At 39.8% G+C, this 21,216-nt stretch overlaps 1 protein-coding gene across 1 annotated transcript in view; it reads left to right on the top strand.

Moving 5' to 3' along the window:
• LOC146312123 (testican-2) overlaps positions 1–16,004 on the top strand; it is a 30,522-nt gene extending 14,518 nt beyond the window's left edge. The window contains exons 2-9 of the mRNA XM_084741368.1: positions 44–158; positions 4,983–5,091; positions 5,580–5,694; positions 7,144–7,263; positions 7,365–7,583; positions 10,564–10,626; positions 12,445–12,582; positions 14,881–16,004. Of these exons, the coding sequence (XP_084597494.1) occupies positions 44–158; positions 4,983–5,091; positions 5,580–5,694; positions 7,144–7,263; positions 7,365–7,583; positions 10,564–10,626; positions 12,445–12,582; positions 14,881–15,026 (1,025 nt within the window). The 3' untranslated portion in view covers positions 15,027–16,004. The remainder of the gene's footprint in view (positions 1–43; positions 159–4,982; positions 5,092–5,579; positions 5,695–7,143; positions 7,264–7,364; positions 7,584–10,563; positions 10,627–12,444; positions 12,583–14,880) is intronic.
• Positions 16,005–21,216: the final 5,212 nt, after the last annotated feature.

Below are 21,216 nucleotides of genomic sequence, written 5' to 3'. Positions count from 1 at the left end.
TGACACCTCTGTATTCTCAGTGTTGTTGTCTTTGTGTTCGCAGCCGTGGACACCACCAAGGACCCGTGCCAGAATGTGAAGTGCAGCCGCCATAAGGTGTGCGTCGCTCAGGGCTACCAGAGGGCCATGTGTGTCAATCGCAAGAAACTGGAGCACAGGTAGGTGGTGGTTTCAGCGCTGAAGTAGTCAGAGGGAGGCTTGTTTTGTTGTTTGGAGGACGTGTTGCCACCGTTAGGGAGATTTCTGCGCCAACAGGAGGACAGGCGTTTCTGTGGTGCTGGTGTCAACAGCTGTTAGCTGTGTGTCAGTTAAAAGCCTTTCAGTGTCTGGTTGGAGAGCTATTGATTAAACTCAGTAACAGGGTCAGAGACTGTCATGAGTCAGGAGTGATGTAATTTCAGCTGGAACACTCATGCTGAGCAGTGATGAATTAACTGTGTGGAGGGAAAACTGAACACGGATGATTATGGAAGCAAATAATGGCCATTAAAAGTTTTTTTTTATAAGCAACTGAATACCATTTTTACCATACAGAACATGGGAGTTGCTTGTCTTCCTCTGCCTTGATCAGTGAATTTCACTGTGTTATTGTGCAACCTCGGTGAATCCGAACTAATATTATAAAACACCGAATTCATGCACTAACTGATCCAAGCAACAGTAAACCAACAACAGGTCTCAATGAAATTTGTTAGGTTTCCTATAGGAAAAGGCCGTCTGATGCCAAGGTAACCCATCATCTGCTGCAGGTAAATACCTCATACAGCTCTGCTTCAAATAATCTGAACTTTCCCTTTGATTTTTTTGACTTGGCATGATTTTTTTAAAATCTGAATTTGTGAACCTTAAAAAACATACCTTAAAAAAAGTCCAAATTGCACAACTTGAAAGAGAGGAATTCAGACCACAAAACTTCAAATAGATGAGTTTCAGAGTAAGAAAAAATCAGTGGAATTTAAATTGCAATGTTAATTATTCAGCAGTGATTTAACTTAAAAAATAGGTATTTATCTTTATGGCCATTATTTACTTCCATCTACCATCTTTTAATAAGTCTACATTTAAAATCCTAATTATGCTCCCATGAGACACAGGAGAAAGATGCCAGTTTAATGGGTAACACTTAATGTCAAGGGTGCATACCTCATGATTAATTAATATTTAACTAATACATGACTCATCATGATCTAATCAAATGCATGATGTATCATGAACTCCCGTGGCTCAGCTTTAATTAATAATGAAGCCACTATTACTTAGTTTAATTGCTTAAAATACATGGATCATCAGTTCGTGAACTCATACATTTATGTGGTTAAGTCAGACTAAAATTAACGTCATCGAATCAGATGTAAATTGATGAAAGTGGACAAAGTCTCCTCAGCTCAGTGAGAAAGTGAGGAAGCTAAAATCACAAAATTCCAATGAGCAGCTGAGATGGAAAGAAAACATTCATATCAGCCTTCTAGTTGATATATGAGGATTTTAGAACAGCTCTGTATTTCCCACTTGACGAAAAGAACTGTGAAAGTGTCGACAAACTGGTGCCAAAGTGGCTACAAATCACCACGTAAAGTCCAGTATCAACACAAATATTACTGCTGCTTACAGCTGTAAGTTACCAGTCAGAATCCAGTATTCACCTAAGTTGGAAGTTGTTGCGCCTCCATCTTGTTTCCAACCGTGGAGCTCAGTAACACAACATTAGTTCTTCATAGTTCTCTCCTGGAACTTGATTGGATGCTGCTGGATTGGTTCGAAACAAAGTGGATCTGGGGAATTAAATGTCGACTTCCTGGGAATTTATTTGTGGATTCACAACTTCAAATAACATTCTTTCTAATCTTTGGGTACCAAGATGTCAAGTACTTCCAAGTCATTGCTGTGAAAGACTAGGAGTCCAAGTCATGTGACTTGAGTAAATCCTTTTGCTGACTTGTTTGCCTTTTTTGACCCTGTACACTGACATGCAAAAAACACAAACGCATTTCTTGCAAAAGAAACTAAACGAGGTCCATTTTATTGTCTGTAACTTAGCAACAGTGATCTTATAGGTCTCAACCTCTTGAAAGCGATGTGTACTACCTGACTCCTCATGTCGATATTACAGCCTCTTTAGGAGCCGTGGTATAGACTAATCAGTAAGCAGGAGAGAAGAGGAGGCTGAAACCATGACAACTAAACCATATTGAAAATACTTTTACATTTTGCCAATTCAATATGTTTAATTCTGGGGTTTATAGTATTTCAAATGCTCCTCACTTCAACAGAAAGAGCCCTTAGTTTTCTGTGATAAACCTCTCTGAAAAGTATTTATCTCCTCCCTCACTCATTCATTCCACTTTGACTGAAAAACAAATGAGCAGGGTTGCCGTCTGAAAGGAATTAATGGAGTGAATTATTACTACCTGCAAAGTCTATCTGCTGCGACAGGCATTTATCTTTTTCAATAAAGTGCTTCATTTACAGAGTCACTCCAGAGATGAGAGAGACTGTGTCGAATAATGGGTAATAAGCACGAACACAAGCACACTAAACTATCTGAGCGTCATTAAGTAGCAGCCTCAGAAGTCGTACTGCGGAGCGTAATGCTGCTTGTGCTCACTGAACATGAAGTCAATTCACCGTGTGAGAGGAAAGCAAGCAAGAGGGATTTTTATAAAGCAGTGCATCCAAATATTAAGAGGCAATGCAGGCCATTTTGGTTTTATTTACCCGGGATCGGTGATATCATGTGCCTCGGAGGATTCTGTTGCCACCCCGCTGCAGTGAAAGTGAATGGTGCTCACAGTATTTAAAAAATTCAACATGTCCCATTACATTATATTTATTTTTCACATTATTTTGTCCAAAGCAACTTACAGTAAGTGCATTCAAACTTAACAGGAACAAGAGCTACACTCTTATAAATAAGGGTTCCGAACAGGTTCTTCCTGAAGGGCTGAGGTTCTAGCTGAAGAACGCCTTTTTGAAGGTGTCATCAAGGGTTCTTTGTTAGGATTAAAGGTTTCTTTCATTCAAAGAACCATTTTTAGAAGAAAGAGTTCTCAAAACATTGTTGGAATCCTTAAAGAACTTTTTCATCAAGGGTTCTTTGCACCATGATATGATAGGGTTCTCAGTGGAATGCCCTGGGTGAATTCTAGATGAAATCCTTGGAATGTAAAAGGATTCTCGTTAGAACTCCCTGAGTGGGTTCTAGATAAAAACCTTGAAATATAAACAGTTTCCCAATAGAACAACCTGGGTGGGTTCTAGATAAAAACCTTGGAATTCAGGAGGGTTCTCAATAGACCCCTCTGGGTGGGTTCTAGGTAACACCATTGGTATATAAATGTGTTCTCGATAGGACCTCCTAAGAATGTTCTACACAAAACCATTGGAATATAAAAGGCTTCTCTGTAGAAGGGTTCTTCTTTAGAACCTCTGATAGGGGGTTCTGAGTGAAACCTTTTACAGATGTTTGTAGGTGTAACTCTATTTTGGGTCCTAGATAGAATTGTGGGTCCTTTATAAAAGGTTCTACCAGGAACCAGGAAGAGTTCCAAAGGTCAGTTTATGGTTCTAGTTAGCACTTTTATTTCTAAGAGTGTAGATTGGAGAATTGCGTCCCTCAGAAAGCAGCTGAGAGCGTGATCAGTGCCACAGTGAGTTTTTTTTTGTTTGTTTTGTTTGTTTGCTTTTAAAGAAATAAGACATAAGTAAGTGTGGTGTCAAGATGTCATCTGAAAAAGTGATTTTCAGCCTGCAGCAGAAGATGTTCAGTGACTCTGGTGTCCTGGTGTCAGCAGGCAGTTCATCCGACCACTGTGAAGACAGAAAGGCATTATCTGTTATTCTGGAAAATTCACAGACTTTTCTGTCAAGCGTTTTCTCTTCAAAAACTTTCTACAAAAGAAAAAGTCACTGTGAAGACTGTTGACAGTGTATAGCAGGGTCACCGTTTCTGAAAAGAGATGTTACTTTTGAGTTTTTAGCCAGGATAGCAGCATGACCATCAAGGGAAGGCAATTTTAGTTGCTGGTCTCAAACTTTGGCTTCAATATCTCAACTGTTGGACTGGCTGCCGTGATATTTTGTCCAGACATTTGTGGTTCTGAACGGATTAAGTGTCAATAATCATCTATATTACACGGCTGTAGCGTCCGATAAAAATGAGTGCATAAAATGCAGAAGAATTATTTCAGGAATCCTTCCATTCACATGAGTGAATGAAGATAAGTAAGTTCAAGCCTGAACCTTACTTTGTGTCGCAGATGTTAGCATGCTAACATGCTAAATTAAGATGTTTAAAATGGTAAACATTGTGCCTGCTGATGTTCAGGTGGAGTTAGCATTGTTATTGTGAGCATGTTAGCATGCTCGTGTTAGCATTTAGCTCAAAGCAACACTCTCCACATATAGCCTCACAGAGCTGCTAACATGTTTTAGACTCTTGTTTACTTGTTGTCTTGTTAAAGGGACAGTTCACAAAACTGTTTTAGTGAAGGGCTAATAGTGCAGGATTTAAACAAACAAACTCAACTGAGCTGTAGCCTTTTATTCATGAGTAGATGCACAAATCCTTGTGCACAGTGATGTGGTTGGTGTGTGTAGTTTTGGCACTTTGAGCATCACAAGCTGAGTTAATCTATTTCCATTTTACTCAAGAGAAGGCAGACATCTCTATGGCCAATATCCGAAAAAACTCGGCAGCTCACACCAAAACAATCTGGATGGATAAATAGCTTGACAGACCAGAGTAAAAATATGTGTTTTTGATTTTGGCGTGAAGTGTTCCCTCAGAAGTAATTTTTCAAAGCTGTGAGCACCAAAAAAAGAAATCTCTTCAGCTCTGTTGAACTGGATTGGCAGACAGGTTTCCTAAAAACCTGGCAAAATAATCTGCCTGGTTAGACACCACTAGAGGTAGAGGTAAGTGAGAACAGTTTTCTGTAATTTTGTTGGATTTTAACTTTTCTTTTTTATCCTTTCATGTTCAGAGTGAAGCAGTCGGGGCAGCTGGAGGCTCATGAAAACAGCTGCAAGCCGTGTCCTGTTACTGCCTCCTCACCTGTCTGTGGCTCTGATGGACACAACTACGCCTCTGAGGTACGAGAAAATATTCTGCGGCAGCATCTCTTTCTGAAAGCACTCAGATAATTTTTCTTTTGCTTTATCACTGGATTCTGCCGCCATAAAAACCCTGAAAAGAAATGGAAAGTGCCCGTGTCATCGTTTTAAATAATGAGAGGAGTCCAGTCAAGTGCTGTTTCCTGCTGCGCTGACATATACGTGGGCGCAGCAGGCCAGCACAGTTCATCACTGCTCGCGGGAGGACAAGTGCACCGGCTCAACGTGGCCGCATGATTAATGACTGACGTGGTTTTGAGTGGCATCACTGTACACCGGCCGCTGCCAGGACTCTTTATTGATTTATGTATAGTTTTTAATTTTGACCTTGCATGAGAAAGGCAGCAGAAAATGACAACTCATTCTTGCTGCCTTTCTCTAAGTGCAGAGTCTCATCTGAATGAGCAATCTCTTTTTCCTGCGGTCACCCCCATAAATATTTTAACTGCGTCTCTCTCTTCTCACAGTGTAAGCTGGAGCAGCAGGCCTGCCTCACAGGCAAAGACCTGAACATCATGTGCACCGGCTTCTGCCCCTGTCCCTCAGCACCCATCACCGACTCAAATACTGACTCAAAACGTGGCAAGTTTCTCCACCTTCTTATATTTTTGCATCTTAAAGGGATAGTTCGGATTGTTTGATGTGGGCTTATATCAGGTACTTATTGACGGTGGTCATCAGATGGCAGTCAGCACGCCCTCAGTTTGGAGAAGCAGAGAGTTGTACCAGCGATGAACAGCTGTGGACAAGATCAGATGCAAAACATGTTTTAGCCACTTAAAAACATATTTTTCTGCGGTGTGACAAACCCATATTTATTATAGCTTTGCACAGACTTTAAGTGTATGATATATTTAGAATATTAATTTGTTAACATAGGCGATGGCCTCATTGGAGCTATCCCTGCTTAACTTTATTTAACAGATCGGTTTATGGTAGACGATTGATAAACAGGCAGTGGTAGACCAGCAACTCCTTTGTTCTATGACTAACTGTTTTTGCCAAAGGAGTCTGGTTGCCTTGGAGAAAGTGATATTTGGTTTATATTACAATGTTTTCCTGTTGGAAAAGGCTGTCAGACAGTGAGGTAAAATGGTGAAAATATTCTAAATATACTGTACACTTAAACTGATATTGTTTTTTTTTTTTTTAGATGGGCATTTTTTAAGCTGCTAAAATATGTTTTGCCACTGACCATGTCCACAGCAACTTAGCTTCTTACACCAGTACTCCTCTCTGCTTCTCCAAACTGAACATGTGCTGACTACCATTTACTGTAGCTGAAACACTGACTATCAATAAGTACCTCATACAACCCTCGATAATCAAATAATCAGAACTATCCCTTTATTTTTGTGAGTCACACCTCCCTGTCTGCACCATGTCATCCCTTTCATGAGTCAAGGTTTCAAAAAAAGAAAGTTATGATGCACTGGGGGGCCACACAAAGCGTGCGGTCTGTCAGTAAGAGACGACTCCAATATTTTCACAGAACCAATCAACCCGAATGCGCGACACTTGGGATCAATACTCACCAATTTCAGAGATTACTGTTATCCAAATATCCCCCATGTGGTTAAACTGCTCTTTCAATCATGTGGTAATTAATTATTTAGAGTGTACACTATCTATCATTGCAGCCAAACAGTATTGATCGTCTGGGCTCTCGGGCACGTGAAAATGCCAATTGATCAAAAGGATGAAATGTTACTCTTGTTTTTCATCTGTAGCCTGGAATAAGCATTTAGCCTGAAACTGAAAGTGGATTTCTATCGGAGAACAGCCGCAGAGTTAATTGCAAAATAATGTTTTCTTTGATTAGCAGATCATACAGTTATAAGTGACAGCATGAAAATCAAACAGAACGCCACAACAGCTTTACAGTGAAGGAAATCTGCGCCTTTGATCCTGTTCGCTGCACATCAGTAAAAGCAATATGAAGCTGTCCATGAATGTCTTCAGGGAAGGTGAGTTAGATTGCTGTTAAGTGTCTGCCAGGGTTTCCTTTGATTCCCTTCTTCACTCCCTCAGAGAGCTGCACCGGCCAGGACCTGGCAGACCTGGGCGACCGTCTGAGAGACTGGTTCCAACTCCTTCATGGAAACGCGAAGCAGAATAACTCTGGCAAGCTCGGAGCTGGCACCGCTTCAGGTTTGAAACTCACAAAGCGGCTTTACAACTCAATTGTCTATGCAAAGAATTGTGGTATAAACAGAAAGAAACTCAAGAACTGTGCAAATTATTTCTGACAGCTCTAGATAAGAGCCTCGTAGCCAGCTGCAAGGACTCCATCGGCTGGATGTTCTCGAAGCTGGACACCAACAGCGACCTGTATCTGGACCAGGCTGAGCTGGCCGCTATCAACCTGGACAAGTACGAGGTCTGCATCCGACCCTTCTTCAACTCCTGCGACAGCTACAAGGACGGGAAGGTGTCCACGGCGGAGTGGTGCCTCTGCTTCTGGAGAGAAAGTGAGTGAAGAGAGCTGAGTCTATTTTGAGTCACTTCTCTAAATGGGTGAAATAACTGCAACATTACATCAGAGGGAAACAGAGGGTTTGCAGTGACGTATAAGTATTCGTTGCTGTACTTTTATGCCATGGCTAAATTGTGATGATCATGTAAATTTAAGAAAATATGGCAACAACAATTCAGACAAAATGTCTCCTCATGCTGCTCTGGCAAACAAAGATGAGATGAGAAATCGTTGGCTAATTAGATCACAGTAATCAGCATCTCAAAACACTAATAAATCTGGTAAAGTTTGCCTGGTCCTCATCAGCGGCCTGTCAGGTGAGAAGAACAGAAAAGAAAGAGGAGAGACAACCTGTCTTCTCGCTGTCATCGCATCTAAAGCCACACCTATAAATGCCGGTAGTCCCTCCTAGGATGCTGATTGGCTCACCACTTTTGGTGCGGACACAAACAGATAACTTGAAGCCTGGAGACATGGATTCTCATGTGATCTCACGAACCCGGGAAAGAAACCAGCCAGCTTGGATCAGTCCAAAGTTCATAAATACATCTGACAGCACCTCTGAAGCTAAGAAATAGTTAAAACACTTAACTCCTCCTTAAAACGTCATATTTAAGGAGAATCATCATTCAAAGGAGAATCATCGTGTTAATGATGTGACCTTTACGGGCACAGTTTTTTTTGGACAAGATAGCTGTTTCCCTCTGTTTCTGTTCTTTATTTTAAGCTATTCACCTCCTGGCTTCAGCTCTACATTTATTACACTGCTATGAAAGTGGTATTGAACTCTCTACAAGAAAGTCTGAAAGCAGGATTTATAATCAACATCTTCAAAGCGCATTCTGGCTGTCTGTTGCTTCTCTTCTGTTTAACCGTTGGCAGTTTGCACAAACTTTTGCTTGAATTCTCCCTTCATTCGTCTATTTTCCGCTGCCTATCCAGGACCGATAATATTCCCAGACATGCTCAGCAGTCCTCCACCCCTGCTGAGAACAATCTGGGCAAGACCTCTTTTATCTGAGTCATCTGACAGTTTGCCAGAATCACTTTCTGGTGAATTTAAAGTCCCTCTTCATGGCCTCACTCAACTCTGGAGCTGAATTTTGTTTCACCATCATGCTGCGGTCCTTACCTGATTTAAGCTTCACCTGGGCTTGCTAAGCCTGAAAAGACTCCTTCTCCAGCGTGATGGCTTTCTTCACCGCCTGAGGAAGAATTTGTAGATCAAAGCGTTGCCTTAAAAGAGAATCAAACTATTTATTGGGAGCCTAGCAGGGTGTAGTCTTTTCTCCTTTGTGCCTCGCAGTGAGATTTTTTGTCTTACACCTGAATATTTTTGCTGGGACGTGTCCACAGTTGGTCCCTCATCTTTGGTTGCCACCACAACAAGCACCATTACATTGCTTCCCAGGAAAGCAAGAAAAGTTTGCAGACAGAGGCTTCAATCAGACATTCCCAGTTTATTTGGTCTGTGCAGCAACGTCCTCCATCACCTGATACCAGGTACATTGTGCCTGAACATGGTGTTCCCTTTGGACAGTCCCTGATTAGCACAAAAGTCCACTAACAAAGCATCATTGTGTTCAGATCAGGCAGACTGTTCGTTTCAATCAGCCCCGTCCTGCTTTCCACAGAAAAACTATTGTTTGTCCTCTGTGCAACATGCAGTCACATTGATACAAGTTGCGCCATGAGGAGTTGCACTAGAAAAGAAGAACAAATTAACCTGTTTTTATATATTTTTTTCTATGTTTGAATGCAAAAGTATATTATGGTGCATGGTGATATAAGTAGCACTTTGTAAATGTCATTGTTTCTGACCCAGTCCAAGACAGTGCATTGCTTAACTTCCTACATCGATTCTCTTGCTGCTTCCTAAATTTGGGGGTGTGTCGACCGCCATCTACTGTAGGCAATACGCTGACTATTGATATGTACCTCATACAACCCCACTTTAATAAAAAAAAAAAACTATCCCTTTGAGATCTGGTTTGATTTAATGTTATTATTTTGATGATGAACCTCAGTTGAGATCAAAGTCCTCTTTTCCGAGGAAAAAAAATTAAACGTTTAATTTGTTAGCAGAGTACAAGTTGAAAGCACATTACCAGAGTTACATGGTGACGCTGCGAGTTGGGTTAAGAGAAATGTCAGGCAAAATGATCATAGAGTGAATCTGCAACCCCCTGGTGTGCTTGAATATTCATGTAGAAATGGAGCTTCCCTTTGAAACCATATTCCTGATATTTTGTGTGTAGTTATCATGTTGTAACATGTAAAATGATGAAAGTGTCCCTGTGGATATTATCTCACTGATAACCTTGACTCACAGTGCTGTTTCAGCCGTGCATGTTTGAATCATCTGCACCGTTTGACCTTTACTAAACAAATACAGGATATTTCTGGCAGTAACCTCATTTGCACGCTGATTATCCCATTGATCAGGCATTTAACCTGCATGCAATTGATTACACAGGCTCCCTAATCAATTTTTCATTACTTGCTGTTGATATTTATAAACTACTTCACGCTGAGCCATTAGGTAATCATGGTTATACAATAATTATTAGGAACATGACGTCACATTACATGCATAGAAGTGATATCATCAAGTTTTGTGCAAACACACTCAATAGAAATGTTGTGAAGGCAGAGAAATATTTCTGTGAAAATCTCCAAATACCGTGGAAGTTTTATCGCCTTGGGGGTCAATACAAAGTGTCTTTCTCTTCTTTGTTTCTATTTCTATCTGTTCCAGAGGTGCATTTCCCTGTCATTCTCAGACTACATCCATATGTTCTTTCACCTAAGCTCTCGACAATTGATCAGGCTCTGAGGGAATGAAATATAAGACTTCTTAAACAAATCAATACGGCAAAAAAGTGTAATTATGAAGAGCATTGATTGAGACAAAGTTTGGGGCAGAGCAGTTTTAGGTATTGTCTGTCATCACTTTTCTTGTTTGATTCTCGCAGAGCCGCCGTGCCTCGCCGAACTGGAGAGGATCCAAGTGCAGGAGGCGGCCAAGAAGAAGCCTGGTAAGTGCATTTATCATAAGAGTGCTGTGAAGTTCAGCAGGGCCAGCCCTAAACAAGATTTTGTTTGTATCTATCATTAAGTTTAGCTGAAACAAGCCAGCTTTCTTGATATTTGTTTGCTAGATAACCTGTGTTACCATGGCTACCATGGCTAAAGGAGCAGGCCTGGTATTTCGTCATTTCAGGGGCAAGGCCGCTTGGCCTTTGGTGTTGTAGTTTTTTGAGGACAAGCAATCAAATAAACCTATGATTATGAGTTTTATCTTAAAATAAGAAGAAACTCTCAAGATAATGATTAGTATCACAAAAATAATGACTTAGTAACTTAAAATATTGAGTTTTTTCTCAAAATATGAAGAAAATCTTTCTCAAAATATTATCTCAGAATCAGTATCTCAGAATATTGAGCTTTCTCAAAATAATGAGTTAGTGTCTCAAAATATTGAGTTTTACACCATATTTAGTGACCTGTCAGATTGACAGCGGAACGTATCTTATGTCTGATCCTTGATACAGTTAGTCTGAAATGTTGTTTGGAGTTGTAATTAAAGTTTTGAGCATGCCACTGAAGATTTTAAGATTTCAAATTGGGCTGTAGCCTTCTTAAGTTGGGAATGGCTGATCTGAGTTATTATTTTGAGAAAGTAACTCATGATAATGACTCTGACCCATAACTGGTTATTGTGCATGGAGTTTGACTTGATGCTGCCCAATCACAATGTCAAGAAAAGACACCGTTCTGTAAAAATTGATGGGAAAGAGTCAGTGGAGAAAATGATGAAATCAGCTGGGACGGTGTGGGCGTTTCATCAAGGCCTCTGTGGCTGCAGATCGAGCAACACAGAAAGTCACAGTGATCGTGTATAACAGATGTGGCTCTAAACAGCTGTATGGAGGGTTTATACCAGCAGCCAGCCCTGAAGTTCAGGATGCATTTGAAGATTTTTAAACACTGTACTTGCACAGACACAACTTTGGGACATGATATCACCTCTGACTCACTTCAGATCCCTTCAAAGCCATATAGTTAACCATGAGCTGCACCGTCTGGCTGGAGTGTGCCCCCGCACTCGCTCCAGGTCTCAGGGGTGTGCTTACGTAACAGGGTGACTGGTGCAGCAGGCGAGGAGCTGGAGGAGGCTCATTTAAGAGATCACAAGCACACGGCTAGGATTAGGCCCTAATCAGGCTGGGGGGGGATTAGGGGGCAGCGCTGCTGGCTTTGGGAAAGAGCAAGGCTAATGCTCCTGTTTGGCTCTCTGAGAAAACCCCATGCCACGGTATCTACCCAGCATGCTCAACATGCCACGCAGCTGCTTTTCAGTCTTCAGCTCCAAACCCAGAGACATGTTCTTTGTTCTTCCATCCCTGAAGCCCACTTGTCTTATTGCTTGTGTTTCCTCTAGTTTTCACAGTAGTGGCGGTGGTGGGAGGGGGATTCGGTGCTTGTTAGGGAACTTCGCTTTCGGTTTGACAAGAGTGTCCTGAGGGAGGCTGAAACAGTGGAGCTCTGTCACCGAGGCTGTCGCTACATTTTTACACGCCACTCTCACAGCGCAAGGAAAAACACTTCACCAACATATGAAATCACATCCGCCAGCATATGCATGCCACTGTAAAACAAACAAGGCAGCTTTCTCCGTCTCAGTCTCTGCCAGAAATATACCTCTCTATCCTGACTGATGGTCTCATCACAGGTTCACTAAGGCGTGCTGGCATTCTCGTTTATGCAGCGCTCATCGCCGCCATCAGCATGAGGCAGCTATGTGAGCTGAGGCTATAAATATTTAATAAGTAGGCATGTGCACGTGCTTGCAGGGATGTACATTCCCAGCTGCGATGAGGACGGCTACTACAGGAAAGTGCAGTGTGACCAGAGCCGAGGGGAGTGCTGGTGCGTCGACCAGCACGGCGGAGAGATGATGGGCACCAGAATCCATGGCAACCCCGACTGCGGTAAGAGGGGGAGCATTTGGCAAACAGATATTTCTCACACTGTACACAGCAGGAAAATCTCCTTCTCAGTAATTGAGGGGTTTATTTGCAAAAACAGATGTCTCCCTTTTTATTTACTTCTTCCTAAATCATGTTTTTGTGCGCACCAAGGAAAATCAGTCCAGATACCCAGGAATTTCGAGTTGAAGAGTTACAGTAATGCTGTCAAATGTTCTAATAATAACAAAATATTTTAATAAAATGTTAACACAATCCTATCCTACTCTTTATCCTACTCCAAGTGTGGAGCATAATGCTAGGGCATTATTACTATTATACTATTTTCAGAGAACATTTTCCTCCCTTCAAGCAGAACATTCTCGGAACCAAAACGAAAACTGATGCTGAAAACATTACTAGAACACTGAGTGGTATCATTCATGAGAAAAACAAATTTCTGACAGAAAGATTTCTTTTCAGAATGATGTTTATCTGTTATTCTCTTCATTCTAGTGCTGCATTTCTTTCGTATTTGATAATACAGACACACACTTTTAGAAAATTCTGGAAACAAGTTGTATTCCTACTATACTTGCATTTTATTCTTAAGGACTTAAATAAGAGGTGAAATATCAACTGCATCCATTAAAAAACACCTCAGTATACAGAAGAGTCGACTCAACCTGGACATGTCTTCACTTGGACTTGAGCCTTTTGATGTGAAAATACTTGATAGTTTTCCCCCAAGACCAAAGTGTTATTTAAAACCAGTGCCACAAATCATATGAGACTCATGAAGAACTGATATTACGTGACTGAGCTCCAGTTTGAAAAAATGATACGAAAAGATAATTTTGTGCAAAACTAACAACAAAAAACAAATTACAGTATGAGAAACATGCAAGTCGAAAATTCAGATGGAGGCAAAACAACTTCTAACTTCATTTGACTTTTGAGGTTGCACAAAGTATGGGAAGGCAACTTTATTTATGTAGCACATTTCAGCAACAAGGCAATTCAAAGTGCTTTACATTAAACATAAAAACCATCAAGGCAAAATATAAAAGGAACATAAGCAATATAAAAAGACATTTCAACACAATTAAAGGAATTAAACAGGAAAATATAAAATAAGATCAAACAGGAAAATAAAAGTCACAGTGCACTTTAAGATATTAATCCTAATCCTATTAAGCCTTATATTTAATTTAATGAAACAGAGACAGACAGAAAAGTCTTCCACCTTGATTTAAAAGACCTGAGAGTTGCAGCAGACCTGCAGTTTTCTAGGAGCTTGTTCCAGACATCTGGTGCATAAAAACTGAATGGTGCCTCTCCAGGTTTAGTTCTGACTTTGGGCACAGAAAGTAATCCTGTCCCAGATGACCTGCGAGGTCTGTCATAACGTAGCAGATGAGCCAGTGTAAAGACCTCAAAACTGGAGCGATGTGATCCACTTTGTGAGATTTTTTCAGTTGACTCGACTGAAGATAAATGCATGGACAAGTTTTCCAAACTGCCGAGACATACGTCCTTTAATTTTCGATATATTCTTCAGGTGGTAGTGGGCTGACTTTGTAACTATCTTAATACGGCTGTTAAAATTCATGTCTGAATCCGTGACCACACAGAGATTTCTGGCTTGGTTTGTGGTTTTTAAAATTGACCGATTTGAAGCTGAGCGCTGACTTTTAATCTTTCCTCCTTGGCTCCAAAAACAGTTACTTCAGTTTTATCTTTATTCAGCTGAAGAAAATTCTGGCACATTCAATTGTTGATTCGTTCATTGCAACTACCAAGCACTTGCATAGGATTATACACCCCTGGTTATATGATTATATAAATTTGTGTGTCATCTGCATAATTATGGTAACATGTTTTGTTGTTTTCCCTAATTTGAGCTAATGGGAGCATGCAGAAAGAGTAAGTTTAACTCTGAACATTATGGTGGTTAAGAACTTTTGGGAGATGACTTAGGATTTGAGTGCAAAGATTTGAGACTTATTTTTGATTTTCAAAAGCAGTGACCTGGTCCCACCATTGTAAATACCACTGTCAATAGAACAGATTATTCTCTCAATTACTGTTTTGATTGATCAAGAGCTTATTCTATAAAATGTCATACATTTCCAAAGCTCAAGGTATTGTCTTCAAACCTCTTATTAATCACTTAACAATGATACATCCCATGAAAAACTGATGTTTTTAATTTTACAGGCTAAAACAAGCTGATCTTTGGGAGTTTTGCTCAATAATTTTGTTAGTTAATTAAGTATCAGCTATTACAGTATCATTCCACATGTATTTATGCTTTTCCAGATGAGGTGGTGGGATATTCCGGAGATTTCGGTAGTGGAGTGGGATGGGAGGATGAAGAGGAGAAGGAGGCAGAGGACAACGGAGAGGAGGCGGAAGAGGAGGAAGAGGAGGAGGGCGAGGCAGACGATGGCGGATACATCTGGTAGAACTGTCTGACCCCACGCGGAGAGAGCCGAGTCACAGCTGCTGGCCTGAAAATCTACAGGGACGGCTCTCTCCTCATACCGCAAAAGATTTTGGGATCGGACTGGGGAGGCATGGAATTGTGTATCATCCTGGTGGGAAATGTGGTGCTGGTCCGGGGATGAGACGATGACCAGTTTTTGTCTTAGATATGTGTAATTGCTTCATTCTCCTCTCTGTTTTTTGAGCAACAGAGCTTTTTGTTTTGCCGTCCTGAAAAGCAGGACCCACTGACTACTGCGCCATAGGTAGCTAAAGTCCATCAGAATTCCTATCTTGTCCAACCGCCATCTATGCATATAGAGATTACCAGTAATTTTGTATTGTGTGAACAATTGCTTGAGTATTAGAGTCGCCGTCCCACTGGAAAGACCAGAGATCCGAACTTTAAGGGATAGTTTGACATTTTGGGTAATACGTTTGTTTGCTTTCACTACCAGCGTTTTAAGAGATATCACTCTCATGTTAAATATGAAACAAGAGCTTGGAGATGATTATCTTAGCTTAGCATAAAGACTGGACACAGGGAAACAGTTGCTTCACCCTGTTTAAAGGATTAAGATAAATTGTCAGTAAGAAATGCTATTTGACCCTTCCTAAGTCCCGCCTCTTTTTGCTCTGTGCTCCAATGACAGTTAAGCAAGCTACTTGCTCAGCTTGTTTCCTGAACTTAGATATGCTATGTGCTAGGTATATGTTGAAAAGATGTAAAAGCTATGTATATTTATATCTAAAGTTAGCTAATATTAGCAAAGCACTAGCTAACAAGCTAGTGATTAAACTGCATAATCATGAGCAAGCTAGTTGGCCAGCATTAGCTGGATACATAGCTAGTGTTTTGCTAACTTTAACTAATTTAACATGCGACCCCATATGTCACTTTTGCAGGAAAAGCAGAAAGTTGATTTAGGTACCTATTTTGCTTAACTGTTATTAAAGCAATGGGGGGAAAAGGGGCAGGGTTTAGGAAGAGTCAGTTTTTTAATTCCTATAAACAGCTATATGTATCATAAATGAACAGATCTAAAATGTCTTTTAGTGAGCTTTAGAGAGGCTGGTAGGCAAATTTTGTTACCTTTGGAAAGAGCCAGGCCAACTGTGGCTGACTTTACATTACCAGACAGACACAGATAACAACTAGCTGGTGAACAAAGTGGAGCATTTAGCAGCTAAAGAGACAGAAATGTTCCTCAGGAGTTGGCGGAGACCAAAATCAGAGCTAAAAGAGAGCAAATATTGGACTTAAATTGATCAGGTGACTAGAGACATGACTCCAAATGGATGCTCATGTTTGCTATTTTTGAATGTGTAAATAAGCAGCTGTCTCTAACATGGTCGCCATATCAATGTGAGGTGATGATTATGTTGAGTATATGTCAATGTTTACGACATGTTTTCTAACTGTGACCCACTGTACTACTTACTCAGCAACAAACAGCAGATGGACACAGTCAGCGACTCGCTAGTGAACATCTAGTAGCTGAGGTGCCAGATATTTCCCTCAGAAAGTGGTGGAGACCAAAAACAGAGCAAAAAGAGGGTGAATATTGTACTTGCATTTATCAGATGGACAATAGGCACGACTCCACATTGATGATAATGTTACTCTGAGTCTCCTGGATGTGTAAATAAGTATCTGTTTGCTAACAAGTTTGCCGTATCAACTTTAAAGGTAATGATATGTTGATAATATGTCGGTGTTCGCAACTTGTTATCGCTGCTTAAGTGGCCAAAGAAATCCGTTATTGCAGCTTTGAGTGAAGCTAATCTCCTGGCTGAGGGTCATAGAGTGTTTATCTTCTCATTTGTCTGGAATTCATAGCACATAAACAGATTTCCCAAAATGTCTAACTGTACCTTTAAAGCAGTTCTGTGCAATGTGGTTATGTATTTCCAAATCGATTCTGTATATAAATCCAGTGTAAATGATCTGCAAGCTTAGAGGACTTCAGGTCACTACGGTTTCAAGTTACCTTTATGATAAAGGTGCACCACAGCTCTTAGCAGTTTATAAATCTTAACATGCTTTACGGATTAAGTGGATACACACTAAACTATACAGGACCTACAATTCCAGCTGGATTACTTTTATTGAAAACCTGTAGAATGTACTTTAATGACCCAAACTGCACCTACAGTAGAAACCACTAGTCGTTCTCCTCTGCTAACTCTGAAATCATGTCAAAGAATGTGCCACAACTATGTTTTATTCTGAGTTTGCAACTTGAAAAACTGTATTTTGTGTTTATATAAAAAAAAAAGAAATGTGTGCATTACTTGAAGTTCTGTGTGTATACTTGAATTCACAATGTAATTTTTTTCTATGAGAATATTGTTGCCATGTCTTCATTCATGCTATTGGTAGGCCAGACATTTGGTTGTTTTTAGTATTGCATGTTAGTAAATAAGAATGTACTTCTAGGCTGAGCACTTTACTAATAAAGGCACTGGAGCCAAACTGTATGTTGACTTTAATCTTTCCAACTATTTCAAAGATTAAAACTACCATCCAGAGAGAAATTAGGTTGAATTTGTAGCCGCAGTGCCACCAAATCTCATCTGTATCTTCCTTTATATTTAATAATGAGTATTCTTGCAACGATTCTCCTCGATAAAGAAAAGAACACTGAGCGTAGACGCCTGTGGGGAAATTAAATGAATTCGTAAGATAAAGGCAGGTTGATTGTCCTCACTGTAGGAAGGTGGTCAGGAGAGGATATGTATCACAGACTGCAGCGCTCAGCTTTTCTTTTTTTTTTTTACCTCAGGGATCCATATTTTCAAATTTAGCTTGTGCGCTAAAAACAGATTTTGAGCATAAATGAACTGACACCTCATGCAGTCTACCTTACATTTGCTTGTAAAACAGAAGCTGCATGTGTGAATATGAGTATTTTGGAGTGCAGAAGTACTTTCTCATGACCTTTGGGTCTCCCACCTGGTGTGTGAAGCGCTGATTACTGAAGCTTATTACAGCTCAGGCCTGTAACTACAGCGATTACATCTGATTATGTTTAACAAGGCATTAACTAAATACAATTTCATCATCATCATCTACAATCATGAAGCCTGCAGTGGAATAAAATAACAGGAGAAAATTGAAGGCTGCAGAGTCTCCTCTCAGTTGAGTCACTGATGAGCAGACGGGGATATTTGCTGGGGATATTTTGGTGCTCAGCTGCCACCTCATGCTAAAAGAACAAATTACAGCCAAATGGCGCAACACTAAATGACCACAATGTGAAAGACAACACAGTCAGAGGGCATATGGATGATAAAATCTGCAATTAACAGATCTGTACTAGTTTCCGATTAGCAACCCTACAGTCACCAGTAAAAGTCATGGATTAATTCATGACTAATGTTTTAGATAGTGTCCAAAATGCATTTTGTCACTGAGCAGAATAGTTTCAATTTCTGAAATACAAAATGAACTCCAAATAGCATAAATAGCATCAACTCTCTGGGACAAAAGTTCAATATTTCCCTCTGAAATGTAGAAAGAAAGTCTCTCAAAATACAAACACTCAAGCGCTGTATTTTAAATACATGAGCTGAGTAAATGTGTCATTTCTTACTTTTTGTGTCAGTGCTTATCTTTATTTATACACACCTTTTGAGGTGTTTAATGCAAGTAGATTCTACTGTAGGAAAGTAGTGCCATGTAGTCTCATATTCAAAAAAGGCCGGAGGAAAGCTATGTATTTGGTTTATTTGATTTTGGGGTGAACTGTCCCTTTAAGCTACACAGCTAAAGCAGTCCTTAGCAGCACCTGCAACAATTAAAGAAATGTTTCATTATGCACTGTATTTTAATAATAAAAACAAATAATACTATTTGTTAATTTCAAATAGTCAATTCTGCATAATGTGTACTTTTACTTTGTTGTTAATACTTACATACTGCAGGATTTTTACTTGTAACAGAGTAATTTTACCCTGTGACATTGCTGCTTTCACTTTAGTAAAAAAAAAAAAAAAAAAAACCTCAGTACTTCTTCTACCATTGACTGTGCTTGTGAGGCTGAACTTAGGCACTGCAATGCTGTAATTTTACCATGTTGAAATCTCAAAATTTGAGTTAATGATGCTGTAGATGAAAAGCGCGATCAAACGCAGTCAAGACATTTTACTAAAAAGCCAAAAACTGTCAACCCCGTGTTGGACCTGGAGCAAAAGTCAGCAGATTCCCAAAGTCAAGTGGGTACAACAACTGTGCAAAAATTTTGTGCCAATCCATCCAGCAGATGGGGAGGTATTTCGAGCAGTAAAATCTTTTCTATCCAGTGAAGGGCACCGAGGACTGGGATAATGTGGTCACTTCTCTTGGAGAGTGTAAAAAGCCCGGAGGCAGCACTCTGCAATTTGCTGCAGTCGGTTGATATTACAACAAGGCTGTGTATCACAATAATTAAGTCTGGAGATAAAAGCGTCAACTACTTTCTCCACGTCTGGAATGACAAAGTGCCAAAACAAAACACAACTGCACCACTTGAGCATCTAATAACAGGTCTTAATCAAAACTTACTCCAAGATTACAGCCCTCTGGCTCCACATTAGTCGATAGATAAGCTACAAAGACAACACATAAGACACAGCACTTATAGAGGTACTCACTGCCTTGAACAATTGATTGCAAAAGTGTAGCTAGAGCCTGACAATTTTCCCCCCATCCTTCATCGGACCCATTCCTTGGGACTTGTTTTATTGAATTTTACTCGTCAAACAATAAGTATGCTGTTACATCACGAAACATTTTAATTATTGCTTTTCTACTTTCTGTTTGAACTATTATATAGTATATATTTTAGTGTGTTTGGAGAGATTTGTTTTCAGGATAACAGTAAAGTCCTACTTAAATGCATTCAAAATTGTAAAATAACTAAACATGAGAAAGTGCAATGGGGGTGAATCTTAATAGCTTCTGTAATTCCTCATATTAATGTTGAAGAGAGAATAAAAGATGACCCAAGACAGAGCCCAGGGAGACGCCACAACAGAGTGGGCCACTAGAGGACAAGGCTTGACCAACCACGACACAGAACGACCTCAATATCGTTCCCTTTCCACCTCAGGTAACAGGTTTATCTTGAGACATCTCTCCTCTCCACTGTCATTCACACTTTATTTTTGTCTGTCAGGCCTCGTGTAGCAGATGCTGAATGACGTAATGTGACAAGCACTGAATAATGTTGAGGTGTCACTTAAAGGGACAGTTAACCCCCAAATCAAAAACACATATTTTTCCTGTTACCTGTCGTGCTATTTATCCATCTAGATTGTTTTGTTGTCAGTTTTCGAGTTTTGGAGATATCAGCTGTAGAGCACCCTCAGGAGTTAAAAAAAAGGACACATGGTCAGTTGAGTCCAAAAAAGTTGTTTTTATTACATTTTAACTACTCATCACAGAGATCAAACTTAATGTGAGGACGTTATCACAGAAGGTCAAACTATCTGCACAGGTAATTATTTCACAATATCATCAGTTATAAATAACTCCATTACTTTATAGTGTCAGCTAAAGGGCAGTTACTGTACAAACATTTACATCTGTTTTATACATAATTTACAGGATTCAGCAACTGGTACAGACAGAACACTGTTCAAAGGAAAAGCAGTTTGTTTACATGCATACTATATCTGAGAAAACACTTAAGATTCCCTGTATAAAATCTGTTTAATATGCATCTCTTCTTAACTCAGTCACAAATATCCCTGCATGTATTAATAAATAAAATGTTGAAAATGTTATCCTGTAAACATGGGATGCAGGGAACAGTAGTCAGAGAACAAAAATACTTTCTGATTAAGAATAGAATATTAACTTACAGGTTAGCATATTAACGTTTGCAAGTGCACTCTCATATCTTTTCAGACAGTCAAAAAGTACATCACTTCAATGCTGCTGAACAGCTTACATGCTGATTACATGCCCATATATTGCTCAAGCTCTGGACTAAAGGAATAAATAATGACAAATAAATTACCCATTAATTTAATTAATGGCTGATTTTAATAAAACAGGCTCAGAACTAGATTTATTCTTCCTTACTCTCAAAAACAGTGCTTCTGCTACAGTACAGTTAGTTATTTTACTTTATTGCTTCCTGACATTTTAAGGCCAGTGCATTATTACAGCCTTCATGATATAAT

This window comes from Lutjanus erythropterus, chromosome 17 (genome assembly GCF_056507025.1).
Source record: "Lutjanus erythropterus isolate fLutEry1 chromosome 17, fLutEry1.hap2, whole genome shotgun sequence".
Taxonomy (NCBI): domain Eukaryota; kingdom Metazoa; phylum Chordata; class Actinopteri; order Lutjaniformes; family Lutjanidae; genus Lutjanus; species Lutjanus erythropterus.
The sequence above is the reverse complement of the archived record's forward strand: the minus strand, read 5'-3'. Positions and strand labels throughout refer to the sequence as shown.